The sequence below is a fragment of the Marmota flaviventris genome, chromosome 7 (assembly GCF_047511675.1).
Source record: "Marmota flaviventris isolate mMarFla1 chromosome 7, mMarFla1.hap1, whole genome shotgun sequence".
Taxonomy (NCBI): domain Eukaryota; kingdom Metazoa; phylum Chordata; class Mammalia; order Rodentia; family Sciuridae; genus Marmota; species Marmota flaviventris.
Window position 1 is genome coordinate 6423212 of NC_092504.1, and position 15348 is coordinate 6438559.

Sequence of the window (15348 nt, forward strand, 5' to 3'; positions counted from 1 at the left end):
AATTATGCAAATCATACTTAGTGTTTCATGATCAATCAGGTCTTTGTTGGAAGTGTTGTGAGTGCCAGCAGAACAGAATTCCTATCCTTTCTGGAAGGGGAGGGGGTGCAAGTCAGACCACTGCTGTGATCAGCAAAGGACACTTGTCAACTGCTTTGAACTCGCCCTACAGTTAAAATGCAGCCATTCTTTGTGAAGAATCCCACCGTTTTGCACAGGCTTTTGTTTTACAGTTTATCTTGCTTATAATTTACCAAGTCCCCCTGAAGGAGCAGCTAGCCAAGCTGTTGTGTGGGTGACACACATAAACAGAGCTGGGCCTGCCGCCTGGGATGGCAGATGGCATCCTTGCTCTGGAGCTCCCTTTGTGTGGACTCTGCCTAGAGTGCAAGGTTTTAAATCTTCCTGGACCCATCCAGAGTGCACAAGGATGTGTAAAACTAGGTCATTTCTGCCTCAGCATGTGCACAACAGTTAACCTTGATTAATCCTTGATTCTAGACCAAAAAGAAAGAGCCAGAGAAATGTTGAAACCTTGGGGAGGGGGGAATGGTGACGTTTCTGAGCAAGCTTATATTATTGATCCCTGCTGCTCGAATTCTTGCGTTGCCACCTAGTGGAGCGTGGGAGGAATGCAGCTGATTTGCCGGGCTTGTAGTCTGTCTCCCATCTTAGTAGTTCTTGAAGGAGCTAGAAAAATCAAATCCATCTGGAGCATTAAATAATTATTGAGGAGCCAGGTGTGGCAGCACATGCAGTCTCAGCTACCAGGGAGGCTGAGGCCGGAAGATCTCCAGTTTGAGGCCACCCTGGGCAACTTAGTGAGACCCTGTCTCAAAAAACAAAAATTTAGGAGTCACTTTGGGGGCGTGCTTGAACAACAATATCAGACATGAAAACAATTCAGATAAGATTGTGACACCTCTGGAATCAATACACTTGCAGGAGGGTCCTAAACTGGCCTAGAAATGGTGAAGGCTTTCCGAGTGTGATCTCTGAGCAGAATATTATGAGCAGGAGCAAATCAGAAGCCTAGGGTCAGACAGTGGCAAGGGCTTTGCGCCTGGAGAATGCAGCAGGAATTAGATCCTGGGGGCACTGAGAAGTATGTGGGAAGTTTAAAACATTTCTGTTTACAAATATTATAAATATTAATGTAGGAAAATCTCAAAGTGCAAAAAATATTAAGAAAGCAGTGTCCATGTCATACCCAGAGAGCCATTAGTGTTTCAACAAGCAGTCCTGTGGATTCCTGTGTTTCCATTTTAGTTAGGCACGGCATGTAGTGTACACAGTGGATCACGTGGCCCATGCTTTGGGCAAGAGCTTTGGCCAGCCTCCTTTCTGCCTGGGTTTATCCTCACCAAACAACGTATTTGTGGGAAACTGCCTGTGTTATAAGTCCCTGGTGCTGAGTCCTTGTCAACAGCAGATGCACCTATGTGACCAGATGTCTCATATATACACTTTGGGGTGTTTGTTTCTGTTTGGACCTTCCTACTAGAACCTCTCTGTGTGTGAGGACAGGAACATGAGAGTCTTTTTTTTTTTTTTCTCCCTGCCAAATGCCTCCAATAAAGGGCCCACATTGCTGCTGTTTTATAGTCAATTTGCTTGTATTTTATAATCAATTTGTGGAGAATTTCAGTGTCTTGATGTTTTGGGGAATTAGCCTTTTTTAAATGTAGCCATTTAAATTGTGTGAATTTGAAAAGTGAATTTGATTTATCTTCAGAGAAAGAAGGGGGTGAAAAACCTGTCGTCGTAGAGTAGAGTTTAACTTGCTTAGAGTGGCGTCAATTCTGTGCTGCCCTGTGGCTGAGTATGCTGCCTTTCACCTGAATCAGTTTGATCTCAGTACATCCTGCCTACACTTCTGGTAAAACCAGCCCTTAGAGATGTGATCATGCTAAGGCTAAATGGCAAAGTCACCTCCACGGGTAGACCTGTGGAGGTTGGAGGCACTCAGACACTGTGGGAGTCAGGCAGTCTTCCATTTATTTTGAACAATTTGTACTGTAATGCATTAGTTACCTCAGTGTATTCTCATCCAAAATGGAGTGAGCATGGGACCTACTTTCTGTGGTTGTTTGAAGAAGTACATGAGGGAATAGATGCCTAACATTTAAATTGATGCATGCTGCAGAGGAGATGTGCAGGGAATTAACATTAACTTGTGCTGCTACTACTTTTTTTAAAAAACAATTTTTACCCCCTTCCTTTAGTAGTGAAACCCAGGGAGACTAAGCAATTTGCTCAAAATTATAGTTGTCAAAACTTAGGGGCGCTTATAAAATATAGCCCTTTCCTCTCAGCCTAGTGTTGGAATTACCTGAAAGAAAAATACAGAAGTAAGAGAAAAAAGCCAAATAGAGAACCTGGCTTTAGATTTTTGGCCAACTCTGGGTGGACTGCAGGCCGGAGTACATCCTCTCTGCTGTGGGCTGATCTGAGAACGGGGTGGGGGCGGGGGTGGGGGCCAGTGCAGCAGCTCATTTTTTTCTCCAAATGTCCTTTGGCTCCTTTCTCTGGAAGAAAAAGAGCAAGGAAAGGTTGGGAGATGGGCCAAGAACCAGACTAGCCCAGGTCCCTCCACATAGGGCATCAGGACTCCTTCCACTGGGGGTGGCCCAGCAGGGATCCCACCCTGAATCCTGGCCAACCCTCTATATTTCTTATTTATTTCTCTTCCTGGCCCGCAGTGTCCCAAGCCCCACACAGTCTTTTACCCAGGATTTCTTTTCTGCCCTATACTCAATCCCAGGTTAAAGGACAGATATAGAGGAGCTGTAGCAGGAAAGCCAATTCTGTACATTTCTTTCCTTACATGTTGAAATCATCTTTTGAAGTGTCTTAATGATTGATATTCAAAATGAACTGCTCACGTTGTCCTACCAGTTTTTCTGGCCATCCTGTTTTTGTGTGGACCTTCTTAGCATCCATGTGACCTTGCCAATTCTGAGTCTTGTGTTGCAAACACAGGGAACAGTAAGTAGCCAGTTTGGGAGAAGATGGCTTTGGTTAGGAAGTCATACCTTTATTGCAGATCCTTCTATATCCATTGTAGTTTAAATTTTTTCCTTTGTTATGGATTGAACCCAGAGTCTTGCTCACACTAAGCAAGCAAAGAATTTTTTTTTTAAATCAGCATACAGAAATACTCCCACATGAAACCCAGTATATATTCCTATGAAAAAACTCTCAAATTTAGATAGGTAAAATATTAGTAATATATTAATCTTTTGATAGCATAGTATAGAATAAGTAACATTGCCCTTAAGTCACCAAGACCTATAGTCCCAGTTCTGCCCACTTAATGACCTTGTGACCATGCGTGGGCCTCAGTTTTTTAAGCAGTATGGTAGGTAATGTCTCAGCCATGAGATTATTACGAGGGATGGGAGTGGGAGTGACTGTGTGTGTGTGGAGCAATTTATGCACTGTCTAGCATACTTGTGGCTGGTTCTTGGTGAGCACTGATCTCTGTGGGTAAATCAAGTGTGTAAGGTATGGCTGGCTGTAGTTGCTGGAGGAAGACAGCAGCCTGAAATTGCTCATGTTGACTGCTTTTCCCAGGTCCTAGTCATGTTCCTTGTGAATATAGAGAGAACTCAAGCCTGGTACTTAGACTGCCTGGCTTCAATCCAGACTTCAACCCAGGGTGCCCAAGCAAGGGACTCCTCTGTGACTCAGTTTTCTCATGTGTGGAATAGATACGATAACATTACCACCTCCCTGGGGTTGCAGGAAGAAGTAGATGAACTAATGCATACAGAGCTCTAGAAACTGTCAGCCTCAGAGTAAACTCACCAAAGGTTTTGTTGTCATTGATTTTTTAAAGTGACATTGATCCTATTTCATAGAATGTAAGTGAAGATTGCAAGTATGTAGAAATAAAAAATTAGAAGTTGTTGGAATTTAGTTGTTGGTTTAAGTATGGATTATTACTGTTTGGTAGCAGAAAATATATGCCTCAAAATGACTAAAAGTGTTAAAAGTAAGAAGGTTCTACATGGATGATTTTGAAAACTATTTGTGTTTTGTTATGGAAAATTTCAAGTGTTTATTAGAGTAGACAGAATAGTAGAAGGAACCTCTAGGTACACGTGTGCCCATCTGCAGTGACCTCACTGCTGAAACCGCTGATCCCGTTCCATCTGTTGCATTCCCATCTTATGTTGAAGCAAATCTCAGTTATTATATGATTTCATTTATAAATTGTTCAGTACTTATCTCAAAGAGAGAAGGAATTTAAAGCTAAAAAAAGATAAATAAAAACATAGTCATAATATATTATGCCTTTTTTATACCTAAATGAAAATTCATAATTTCTTAATATCATTAAATATTAAGTGGGAAATTATTTGACCAGTGAAATGACGACAACAATACCCAGAAGGCATTAAAATGACTTTAACACCAAAGGAAACTAGAAAACACCAGCATGTCATTAATGCTGGCACTAAGAGAGCCCACGCCAGCTCAGCACTGGTAGGGGCCAGTTCCACCTCTGTCATTCCTCTTACCTCTCAGAGTTTGGGTTCCTTCCCACTAAGAAAATCATCTGTTTCCACAGGTCATGGTCAGAATGAAATGAAACAACCCACTCAGCAGTGACTGGCACAGGAGATATAAAATAAATATTCATTCCCTTTCCTTTTTACTTTTCTCTTTTAGCTACAGTTTGAATTTTTATCTTAAACTACAGTTTGTGTTAGAAATACAGGATTCTCTAGTCTTTGTCCATACCCATCCTCTGTTGGTGACATAGTTAATATCAAGGGGCAGTGCCATCAAACCATATCTGTGATAAAAACTCTTTTCCATAACAGACTGTCAGTCAGGTGGAAAATGGTCCACTTCGTGGGGCACATGATCATTTTGTGAAGCACATCAGACCGCAGTCTCAGTAGATTGTACATGGTCTGGCAGTACCTTATGAATACCCCTTGCAATTTGGAGAAAGCTACTTATTTGCACAAATAGGTGTCTTGTCCCTCTTCAATTGCTTGTTCACTCAGATATCTGGGTGTAGAATGTGCAATACCTTTCAGATCTTTTTGATACCATCAGTGTATCAGGATCCATCAGATCGTGAGGCCTTTTTTGTTGGGTTTCTTTCCTCCCCACCCCTCCCCTTTTCTCTCATTTCCTTGTTTTTAAACACTTAAGAACTGTAGGGGATTAAAAAAAATGTATAGACAGAGATTCTGACCTCAGGAGCTGAACTAAAGTTTGCTAGGGGTCACAGATGAAAAATATTTCTGACCAAATAATCTATACAGAATAAACATTAAGCATACAAGCAGTGAGAAGAAAGCCACATAAGCAAATTTCTTTTTGAGCAAAGAAGCAGCAGCACAGTATGTCATATCAATACTTGTCATGTAATCTGGACAGTGCAAACAGGTGTCAAAAAGGGAGGTGTTCAGGAAGCTTTTAGGAGGAGGTGGCAATTAAGTGAACCTGGAAGAATGAGCAGAGTTTCTCCTGAAGCAGTGGGGTCAGCTCTCCAAGCAGAGGGAGGTACACAGCAGTGACATGGGTGTCCCTTTGCTACGAGCACTCCCTATACTTAGCCCTGGCATCTTGTCAGCTGCCTGGTCCCACCGAGGGTTCACCAATGGTGCTTTCCTTTTTCTCCGTCTCTGGCATCTCAATTGTAAGAACACTAATTTTAAAGGGAAAATGTACTTTCTTTTTCTCTGATCCCCTTCCCAAACTTCACACTGGAATGTTTTTTTCTCCTTTTAAAAGAGGCATTCTCTTAAGTGTACGAATATTCCTACTTTATCATGTGACTCAAAACTAGCACTGTAAGTAGAATCATTAAAAAAATCAAATCATACAAGTGTTCAGCTGCTCTAAAGATTTGAAAATTGTAAGGGGCTTATCAGAATTGTGTGAAATATAATGTGGTATCTTCAGCAGTTAATTCTAAAAAGTAGGTCTAAGCCTAATAGTAAACAGATCAGAACTTGGCCAAAAATCTCTGTAAAGATGATGGTAGTGTGCGATTAAACTGTCATATCCTGTTTTGTAAAGATGACCCTGTTATACGATGCTTTTTTCTTTGTCATTGATTTGTTACGATTTTTTTGGTACACGATTTTAGGAATTTAATAGAAATTCAGAGCTCTCAAATGTCTAAAGAAATCTTAATGCTCCTATGTTTCTTTTCATTCTTGGCATTAAAATGTTATTTTATACAGCATACTTTTAAGTTTGAGTTACTGTACTGATGAATTATTAAGTCAGTAATTACTTAATACCTCTTAATTTACCAAGAATTCCATGTAATCCTAAACAGCCTTCACTCTATTTTAATAAACTCATTTTATCAAAATCTGCCATTACAGAGCACCTGAAGCTGGGATCACATTTTGTTACACTGTAACTGAAACCGCTTGCGACTGTGTTTTTTATCAGATGCCCTGGGCCTTCTTGTTCCTGGCGCTCATCCCTTCACCATTTGGTCTGCTAGTTTGCAGACCCAAACTAACTAAAAATGGGTAGCAGGGGCAAAGGACGGCTGATCCAGCCATGTAGTAGATTCCTTGGACCTTTTAAAACATTTTATGCAAAGTTTTATGATTCGTAAAAATATTGTTATGGTGATTAAGGCTCTAAGTAGATGTATTTGTTTCTTATTTCCACTGCAACAAATTATCATAAACTTGTGGCTTAAAACAATGCAGAGTTATTATCTTGTACTTCTGTAGTTCAGATGTCCAAAAGGTGACTCCCTGGACTAAAATCTGGTTTTCAAAAGGTCTGTGTTCTCTTCTGAGGGCTCTGGGGAGGATCGATCCCCTTGCCCTCCCCGCAACTAGAGGCACGCACGTTATTCTGACTCTCTTCTGCCTCCTTCTTCCACATTTAAGGGCCCTTGTGACTACCTTGCTACCTGGATAATCCAAGATAATCATCTTATTTTAAGATCAGCTGACCAACAGCCTTAATTCATCTGCTACTTGATTCTCTTTGCCATGTAATGTATTCAGTTTCCAGGAATTAGGAGTTGGACATCTTTCAGGAGAAGGGAAGGCCAAAAAAGCATTATTCTGCCTTTCACAGTAGGTATAATCCTCCTGAGATTATTCAGTATCCAGTGTTTATTCAACATTTAGTAAATGTTTCCGAGGCTCTGCTTTGTACCAGGAACTCAGTCTGACAATGTCTAGGGAGAGAGAGGACTGTTTTCTCTCTAGGAGCTTTTAGGTGCTGAGACAGATGCTTGGCAGTGCTTTATCATGGATGGGATCTGGCTGTAGCTGGGAGTGGCATGGGTGTGGAGAGGAAACAGGAGTTTTGAAGGGGAGGGGTTTGCCCTGGAGAGAATGGCGCATGGGTTATCCCAGGGAGGAGAACCACTTAAGCATGATAGAGTCAGGAGCCCTAGGTCTTGGACTCTGGAGTCTGGCAGGGAGCGTGGCAGGGCCAATACAACTGGGGATTTTGGGACCCAACTGTGAAGGACCTTTAAAAGGGATGACAGCCAGTGTCTCATGGGGCGGGCGGGGGTTCTTCTTCCTGCTAAGGAGGGTGTAAGCTGCCTGAAAACTTAAAAGTCTGAAATAATTAGTGAAGAACAAAACATAAAAAGCCAGAAATATATTTACGAAAGCAGAGCCCCTGATACATCCAGTCCACACAAGAGCTGGAACTAGACAAAGGAAAGATGGCTCTGGTGGTTTATTTAAGTGGGTACATCAAAGGCAGGGATAATGTTTCAAGGGCGGATTCTTGCTTGGTGATGTCTTGTAGTCAGCAGGTTGATTGGCATCTTGGCAGGTCACACCCATCTCAGGTGCTGTGTGGGATCTTTGGCAGAGCTTGTGGGGGAAGTTCACCTGAATCAGATGGTCTGTCCCTGTGGGGATGTCATGGGAAGTTCCCAGTGCCAGACTATCCCGTCACTAGGCTATGATGCACAACATAGTCCCACACAGCCCAGGGGCAGCTCTCCACAGGCCTTAGGTGCCAGGGCTGGGAGTGGACTTGCTGCCATTAGTTAAGCCTTGAGGTTAGGCCTCAGCGGCCCTTTAGCCAATCAGCCAGCAGAGTTGCTTCTTTGGTTGCTGTGTATTTGGAAAGCAGACCTCACCCCATGTATCCTATCTACCTGCTTCCCTTGCTCAATCCTTTATGTGGTTTACCTGGTCCCTAATAGAGGCCCCTAAAGAATTTTTGGCCCCTGGTAGCAGGGGTTGCAGGAAAGGGGATGGAAACCATTGAAGAAGAGTCACTTGATGGAAGCTTGTATGTAGTGTAGTCAGACATTGCTTGCACATCTCTTAAATTTTTTTCCAGACAAACTTATAAAGTCAGATTCCATGATGCAGCTTAAGTGGAAAATAGGAGCAGGACTGTGTAGAAGGCAGCTTGGACTGTCCTGTGCTTGAATTCAAGCTCTGCCACTGAGTGTATGAGCTTGGATGAGTCAATTAGCTTCTGTGAGGCTGGCCTTCCCACACTGGCTAGTGAGACCAGGATAATCAGGACACGCAGCAGGGCTCTTGGGAAGAAAAAGAGACGACGTGTTGTTTATCTGTGAAATAAGCACAAAATATCTTAGCCATGTTTTTCTTTGGTCCATATTTGTAAGTGTTTTAGGGCATCTGTCTGAACCACATTTATAATAAATAGTCTAGACCATGCAGGAAATTTAACTAAACCCCTGCACGTTCAGCCTATCTCCAGAACTGAGAATGCTTCTTTTATGACAAGTACTATTTGATATTTAGACATATCCTCATTCCATGAATATTTAGTGATCACCTTTTGTTCTTGTGCCTAGAATTGCAGGGAACACTGTGCAACCCCTCCTTGCAGAGTTCATAATGTCCCAAGAGAGGCACGTGTGTAAAAGTGAAGTCAGAATATGTGGATGTATGTAATTGAGTGTGCCAAGTGGGTGGTGTGTAGAAGTCCTTCTAAGTTGAAAGCAAAGTGAAAATTGGCTTGAGTTAGCCTTGACAGGAAAACTTTATGTGTGGAAGAAATGAAAATTCAGTAGACCTTTCAAGGCTAGAGCACAAGTGTTTGGCGGGAGTACAGAGAATGTGAGTGGGGACTGGATCAGTGGCCAGAGGACAGAGCAGACCTCCAGTTCATCACCCTCTCCTTCTGGAAACACTTCTGTCCCTGGCAGCTCTGATTCCAGTTTCTCCCTGCCTCTACTTAATTTTGAATTCTGAGCTCCACACACAGTATGGAACATGGTAGAGGCTCCAGAGTGGGTTTCTGTTGCAGCAGGAGTTGGCCAGCACGAGCACAAAGCTTTGTACCTGTACTTGGTATCTTGTTGTTCATCCATAGAAGCAAATCAGAGGGAAAACAGAGATTTGCTGCACAGGGATAATCATTCCCCCAGATCTTTTTTTAACCCTGTAGCATCATGGGCCCTACTTACACACCTAACTTCACCCTTAGAATCCATCTCCTGCAACACATGAGAGAAGAAATGCTTACTTGTAGATAGAAGACACACAGTTCCTGCTGTCTGGTTTCTAGACAGGAGTTGTCTCAGCTAGTCTCTGTATTCCTTAGAGATCACCTGTTCCTAGTGTCATAGATCACAGCAATGAGAGGTAGAAGGAAGGAACTTTTCCTAAGAGAGGAGACCAGGCCCAGGAATGTTAGCAAGTCAGTAACTGCATGACTAAAACCTCAAGTTGCTCAGTTCATAGCTTCCCATTCTCTGCAGGCTACATTCCATTCTCTGTTAATTTGATTTTCATGGCATTAGTGTAATCTATCTAATCTAATGAACTCCTTTCTTTTTTAATTTTAGATTTCTCATATTGGCAAACTGAGAGATTTTCTTCTGGAACACAGGAAAGATTACATTAATGCTTACAGGTAAGTGCATTTGCCGGGGGGCGGTGGGGGGGACTTGGATTTGGACGGCTGTGTTCTTTTCTGTTCCTGTGTTCCTTTTGAGCTTAATTTTTTTTTTTTTGGTTGGGGGGGAGGTGCAGGGGAGTACTGGAGATTAAACTCAGAGGCACTCAACCACTGAGCCATATCCCCAGCCTTATTTTGTATTTTATTTAGAGACAGGGTCTCACTGAGTTGCTTAGTGCCTTGCTTTTGCTGAGGTTGGCTTTGAACTCACAATTTTCCTGCCTCAGCCTCCCAAGCCGCTAGGATTACAAGCATGCGCCATCATGCCTGGCCCTCTTAAGCTTTTTGTCCTCACTTCTTACTTGACAACTCAGAGCTGTAATGAGGAAGATCAGTATAGCAGTGGAAGAACATGTGCAGAACAGAAGAAAACTCAACAGCTGCTGTGCCTGTGTTCTCACAGCAATGTGATATCGCAACTTCTGGTCTCTATCTCCATGGGTGCCATTACATCCTAGCGTATGATACTCTGATTTCTTACCAGAGCAGTACATAAAACTGAGAGTATGTGTATTTGTATCACCTGAACCTTGAGGAGGGACAAGGTTTTCAAGGCTCTTGCTTGGCTCTCTTTGCCTGTATTTTGCTGTCCCAGCCTGTGACACTGGCCTTGCTGTTTGGGTGGTGCCCTTGTGAGCATGTTTTCATCTCGCGCCTTCACTTCACTGTGTCAGGCTTTTCTTGCCCTTCCCAGTCTCAGTCCTCATGACCTCTTTCCTTGTCCTTCTCCCAGGCTTCTGACACTTGCTAGAGACATCAACAAGCTCACTTTGACTTGGCCTTCATTTTGGGGGGCTTATAAGTACTTTTATTCAGCCTCTAATGTAACTCATGATCACATTCCTCCTCTGGCTAGGTCCCCTTTCTACTTGGCAGCCATCACCTTTTGGAGTATTCCCTGGATTAGTCACCCCTAAGGAGACCCAGCATGAATGCCCCACTGCTCTCTGTCAGCAGCAGCCTCCACACCTGGCCTTGCCTGTTCTCATCTCTTTCACACCCTGCTCCTGCCATGGTGCCGAGCGTGCCAGCCTTCCTGGAAGTCTCCCTGCCCGTTCCTGATGCTGGCACAGGCAGCTGGTATTGTTCCTCCTCTTCCCATGGTGGTCTTTTTTCAAAAGTTAGTGCTCAGCTTTAATGCTGTGTCTTCTGGGAGGCCATCTTGGGCCACTGTTTATAAAATAGACCTGGGAGTTTTTGTTTGTTTCTGTACCTTATTTTTTTCATGACAAAGCATGGTTTGTTATTATTCAATAATAATAACATAGTTTACTATTTATCTTTGTGAATAATTTTTAAGTTTTATGAGACTGGAGACCTTGTCAGCTTTTTATTCTTGTTTCCATAGTGCCTCACCCATACTTGGTACTAGCTAAATATATGTCAGTGAATGAATGAATGAATGAACTCCTCATGGTCTTACTAAAGTCCATGATGAGCCCGATGTGGTGGTGCATGCCTGTAATCCCAGTGCCTCAGGAGGCTGAAGCAGGAGGATCACAAGTTCAAAACCAGCCTCAGCAACTTAGTGAGAACCTGTCTCAAAATAAAAAATTGGCTGGGGATGTGACTCACTGATTAAGCCCCACTGGATTCAATCCCTGGTGCCAAATACGTAAAGTCCTTGATGAGCCCATTGGTTCTCAACCACAGCTGATTTGTGGGGGACACTTGGCAATGTCTGAGAACAAAGAAGGAATTATCTGGCCCACAGTGTCAGTTGTGTTGATGTTCTCAGTGTCTTCCCATCTCAATCTATGCAAATTAACTAATTCATGCACCAAATATTTGTTGAATACATGCTCAGTGCCTGGTACTATTCTAGATTCTTAGGGCACATAATGGAATAAAAAAGGCAAATATTGCTTCTCTGCAGCTTGCATTCTAGGGATTAACAAAGACAAGCACTTAGGTCCTGTGGAACGGACACAGTAGAGTCAGGTTATGGGACCTAGGGTTGCTGAGGAAGGCGGTGGTTTATATCCAGAGTGGTCGGGACTGCCCCCGCTGAGGCCGCCTGCTCCTCTGAGGTTTGGAGTGTTGGTAGGACTTCTCGCTCCTGCCTCTCTGCCTCCTCCCTTCTTTTCACCTGCTGTACCTATTTCTCCTCCGCTGTCGTACTGTCCAACTTGGGTTCCTCATCTCATCATTCCTACTGCTTCTGGATCATTCCTGCATTCCTGATTCCCCTCTAGTTTTGATGATCACACTCTTTTCTCTTCTTCCCTTTAGCTCATGCACTTAACCTTGTTCCTCTTGAAGCCATGTGCACTGTCACTTTGTTTCAATCCAATGCCAGACTTGGGGAGAAAGTCTGCATCAGGGAATAGCCGACCTTCTGTAAAAGGCCAGATAGGAAGTGGATTAGGCTTGGTGGGTCATATATGCTGTCACACATTCATCTTGGTTTTCTTTTATTGGTTTTGCTTATTGTTTTTATACAGCCTTGGAAACATGTAAAAAGTGCTTCTTAGCTCTGGCTGTATAGAACCAAGCCTGTGGGTTGGATCTGGCCTGTTGGCTATAGGTCACTGACACCTGGTACCTGATCCTTTGCTTCCTCACCATTCACTCCTCCCTGATCCTAATGGTGGAGCTTGGTTTTCATCACTTTCTGAGACTTTTTCTCCCAGAGCTCATCTATGCTTTTTAATTAGTAAAGCTGGTGGCTTTTTCTCAAATTTAGTATAAGTGGAGTCATATAGTACACTCTTGGTGTATCTACTTTCTTTCACACAATATGCTGCTGAGAATATCACTAGTTGTTCTTTTTTATTAGTTATTTTTTGAAATATTCTGTTGTGTGAAATTGCCACAATTTGCTTATTCATTTACTAACAGGGAAAATTGGATTGTTTCTAGTTTCAGGCTATTATGAATAAGCTGCTATGTGTGAGCAGCTTCTGCAAGGCTTTTTGTGCATATATGTGTACATTTCCCTAGAATAAATACCTAGGAGTGAAAGTGTCGGGTCACACACACAGCAGGCGTGTTCTTAACTTTGAGATAAATTACCAGTTGCGAAGTGGTGTTGCTGCCTCATTAGCATTGCATAGGGCTGCAGAGCAACTGGCATATGGTGTTGGATGGTCTCTTCTTTTTAACCACTGTGGAGAAATAAAGTATGAATTAGTGTTTTAAATATGCGGCTCTCTAATGATAATGACGGTGCAGACCTTAACAGCCCTTTTCATCTCTCCACTTTGCTACAGCCTTTGATCCTGCTGACCACCATCAGTTTTGAGAAATTTCTTATTCCCTTTACTGCCATTACTTAATAGCTTGTCCATCTGTATTAGCAAGGGATTGCTTCTAGGACCCCTCAAGGAAACCTGAACATGGGTGTTCTAGGCCCTCACGTAGAATAGCATAGAATTTGCCTATAAACTACCCACATTCTCCTGTTTACTTTGGATCATCTCTGGATTATGGATGATGCCTCATACAGTGTAAATGATATATAAATAGTTGTTACAGTGTGTTGTGTAGGGAATGACAGAAAGTAAGCCAGTGCATGTTCACTACAACTGCACTTATTTTTATCTGAATATTTTCAGTGCATAGTTGGTGGAATCCTGTGTGAATGCATAGATAAATATGGAGGAGGACCCACTGTATTTGGGGGCTCCTCTGACTACTCCATTTTTTTGCCTCTTTGTTCTTCCATCTTTTCCTAAAAGAACTCCAGAGCTCTGATTGACCCTTTTGTCCTGTCTCTACTTTGCATTACAAAAATTGACCCTGTCCTTGTCTGTGTATATATCTACCTCCAGCACACTCAGCCCCTCTCTGCCTCTCCTGAGTGCTTACTGTGTGTGAGATACTCTGCTGAGCACTATTAGTATTTCATCTCATTTGGTCCTCACATCAGCCCTGTGAGGGAGACATTGTCATTGAGCCTGTTTGACAGGAAGGAAACTGAGACACAGGCGTGAAGGGACCTGCTGAAGACCATGCACCTGGCAGCTGCTGAGCCAGGGCTTAGTGGTCTGGCAGAGCCAGGCCCTTCACCACTGCTCTCTTACCGTTCATAGTGTCCTCTCACCACTGTGCCTTCCAGCATGGCATAGCCACAGGCTCCTTCAGTTCCACTTGCCACTGACTTACCTACAAGCCATGTGGGCAGTCCCACCTCCACGTGTGGCTCTGTCCACTTCCTTCCATTCCCTCTAGGTGCTTTAGTGCAGTCTTGGCTACTGGCCTCATCTGTTTCTTCTGAACCCCTGCTCCTTGTCCCTCCCTCCCTGTTTGTCCTGAAGGCACAGCTACAGTCATCATCACAGATGTGATCATTCAGTTCTCCTTCTTAGATCCCTTCTCTTTGCCTGCAGACATGTCCATACTTCTTCGTGACCTCACCACACCTCACCACACGTCCATCCGCTCCTCCTGTGGCTGCATTCAGAGGCGCTTTGGTGCCTCCAGGCCTTCACTCACCCGTTTGTCTGCCTTTTGTTCTTTGATTCATTACGTGCATCTCACGCATCCACCTGTTCCCCTGAAAGCCTCACTTCTAACCACCACCTTCTCCCAGAGCTTTCCGGGCCCACCCCTCCTATCTGAAAGCCATCTCCCCTGCCTCTGAAGTCTGGTACCTCTTTTTCTGTACTTTTGTTAGGCTGCTTCTCACATGAGCCTGGTAAAAGAGTTATTTCTCCATGTTCTCTTCTACCACACTTCTTGGGTGAGGTACTCTTATACTGTGTGTTTGACAGTGCCGAGGTTTGATTAATTGATTGATTCATTATTTCATTCATTCTACAGATCTTTACTATCTACCCTATGCCTTACACTGTGCCAGGCATGGAATATAAAATAGTGAGCACAGACAAACATGATGCTCCTTTATCTTCACAGAGCTGTGAAAGGATTCATACATACGGGCAGCATTGCAGATAGGATAGGTACTGCAAAAATAGAGGAGAGGAATGACTTTGAGGAATTCGGCCTTGTCAGGGAAAGAGTCCTTGGAGAAGCCATAGCATGAGCTGAGATATGGAAGAGTGGGGGTTAGCCCAGTAACCAAAGGAAGGAGGGAATGGAGTTCAAGGTAGCCCTCACACAGTCCTATGGAGACAGCATCTGCCCTCTTATGAAATACAGAGATGCAAAAGACAGTTTGCCACTCGGTGACTATTTATTGAACAGGTGGAGAAAACACCATTTGGAAAGACTAAGTTGATTTTAAAAGAGAAAGCCTTTTGACCATCGCTTCCACAGTGGCTTCTGGGGTAGAGTCCAGGCCTGTGTGTGCACTATAGCGTTGCAGTGAGGGGCCCTATCCCAGCCATCCCCTTCGCCACCTTCCTCCTGGTTGCTCTGCAGCGTCTCACCATGGGAACTTCTTTCCAGATGTGTCATGTAGTAGTGGAAGAGTGGGTTTGACACAGGAGATGACATCATTAGGAGCATCTCTTTAGGATTTCATCTTTGTGAAAC

General features: G+C 43.4%; 1 protein-coding gene across 7 annotated transcripts in view; it reads left to right on the forward strand.

The window, feature by feature from the left end:
• Stx18 (syntaxin 18) overlaps positions 1-15348 on the forward strand; it is a 149295-nt gene that overhangs the window by 55834 nt on the left and 78113 nt on the right. For all 7 annotated transcript variants that reach the window (XR_011707947.1, XM_027939597.3, XM_027939586.3 and 4 more), the window contains exon 2: positions 9797-9864. Coding sequence is in view for 6 of the 7 variants with exons in the window: in XM_027939597.3 (XP_027795398.2) it covers positions 9797-9864 (68 nt within the window). In the remaining variant the exon portion in view is untranslated. The remainder of the gene's footprint in view (positions 1-9796; positions 9865-15348) is intronic.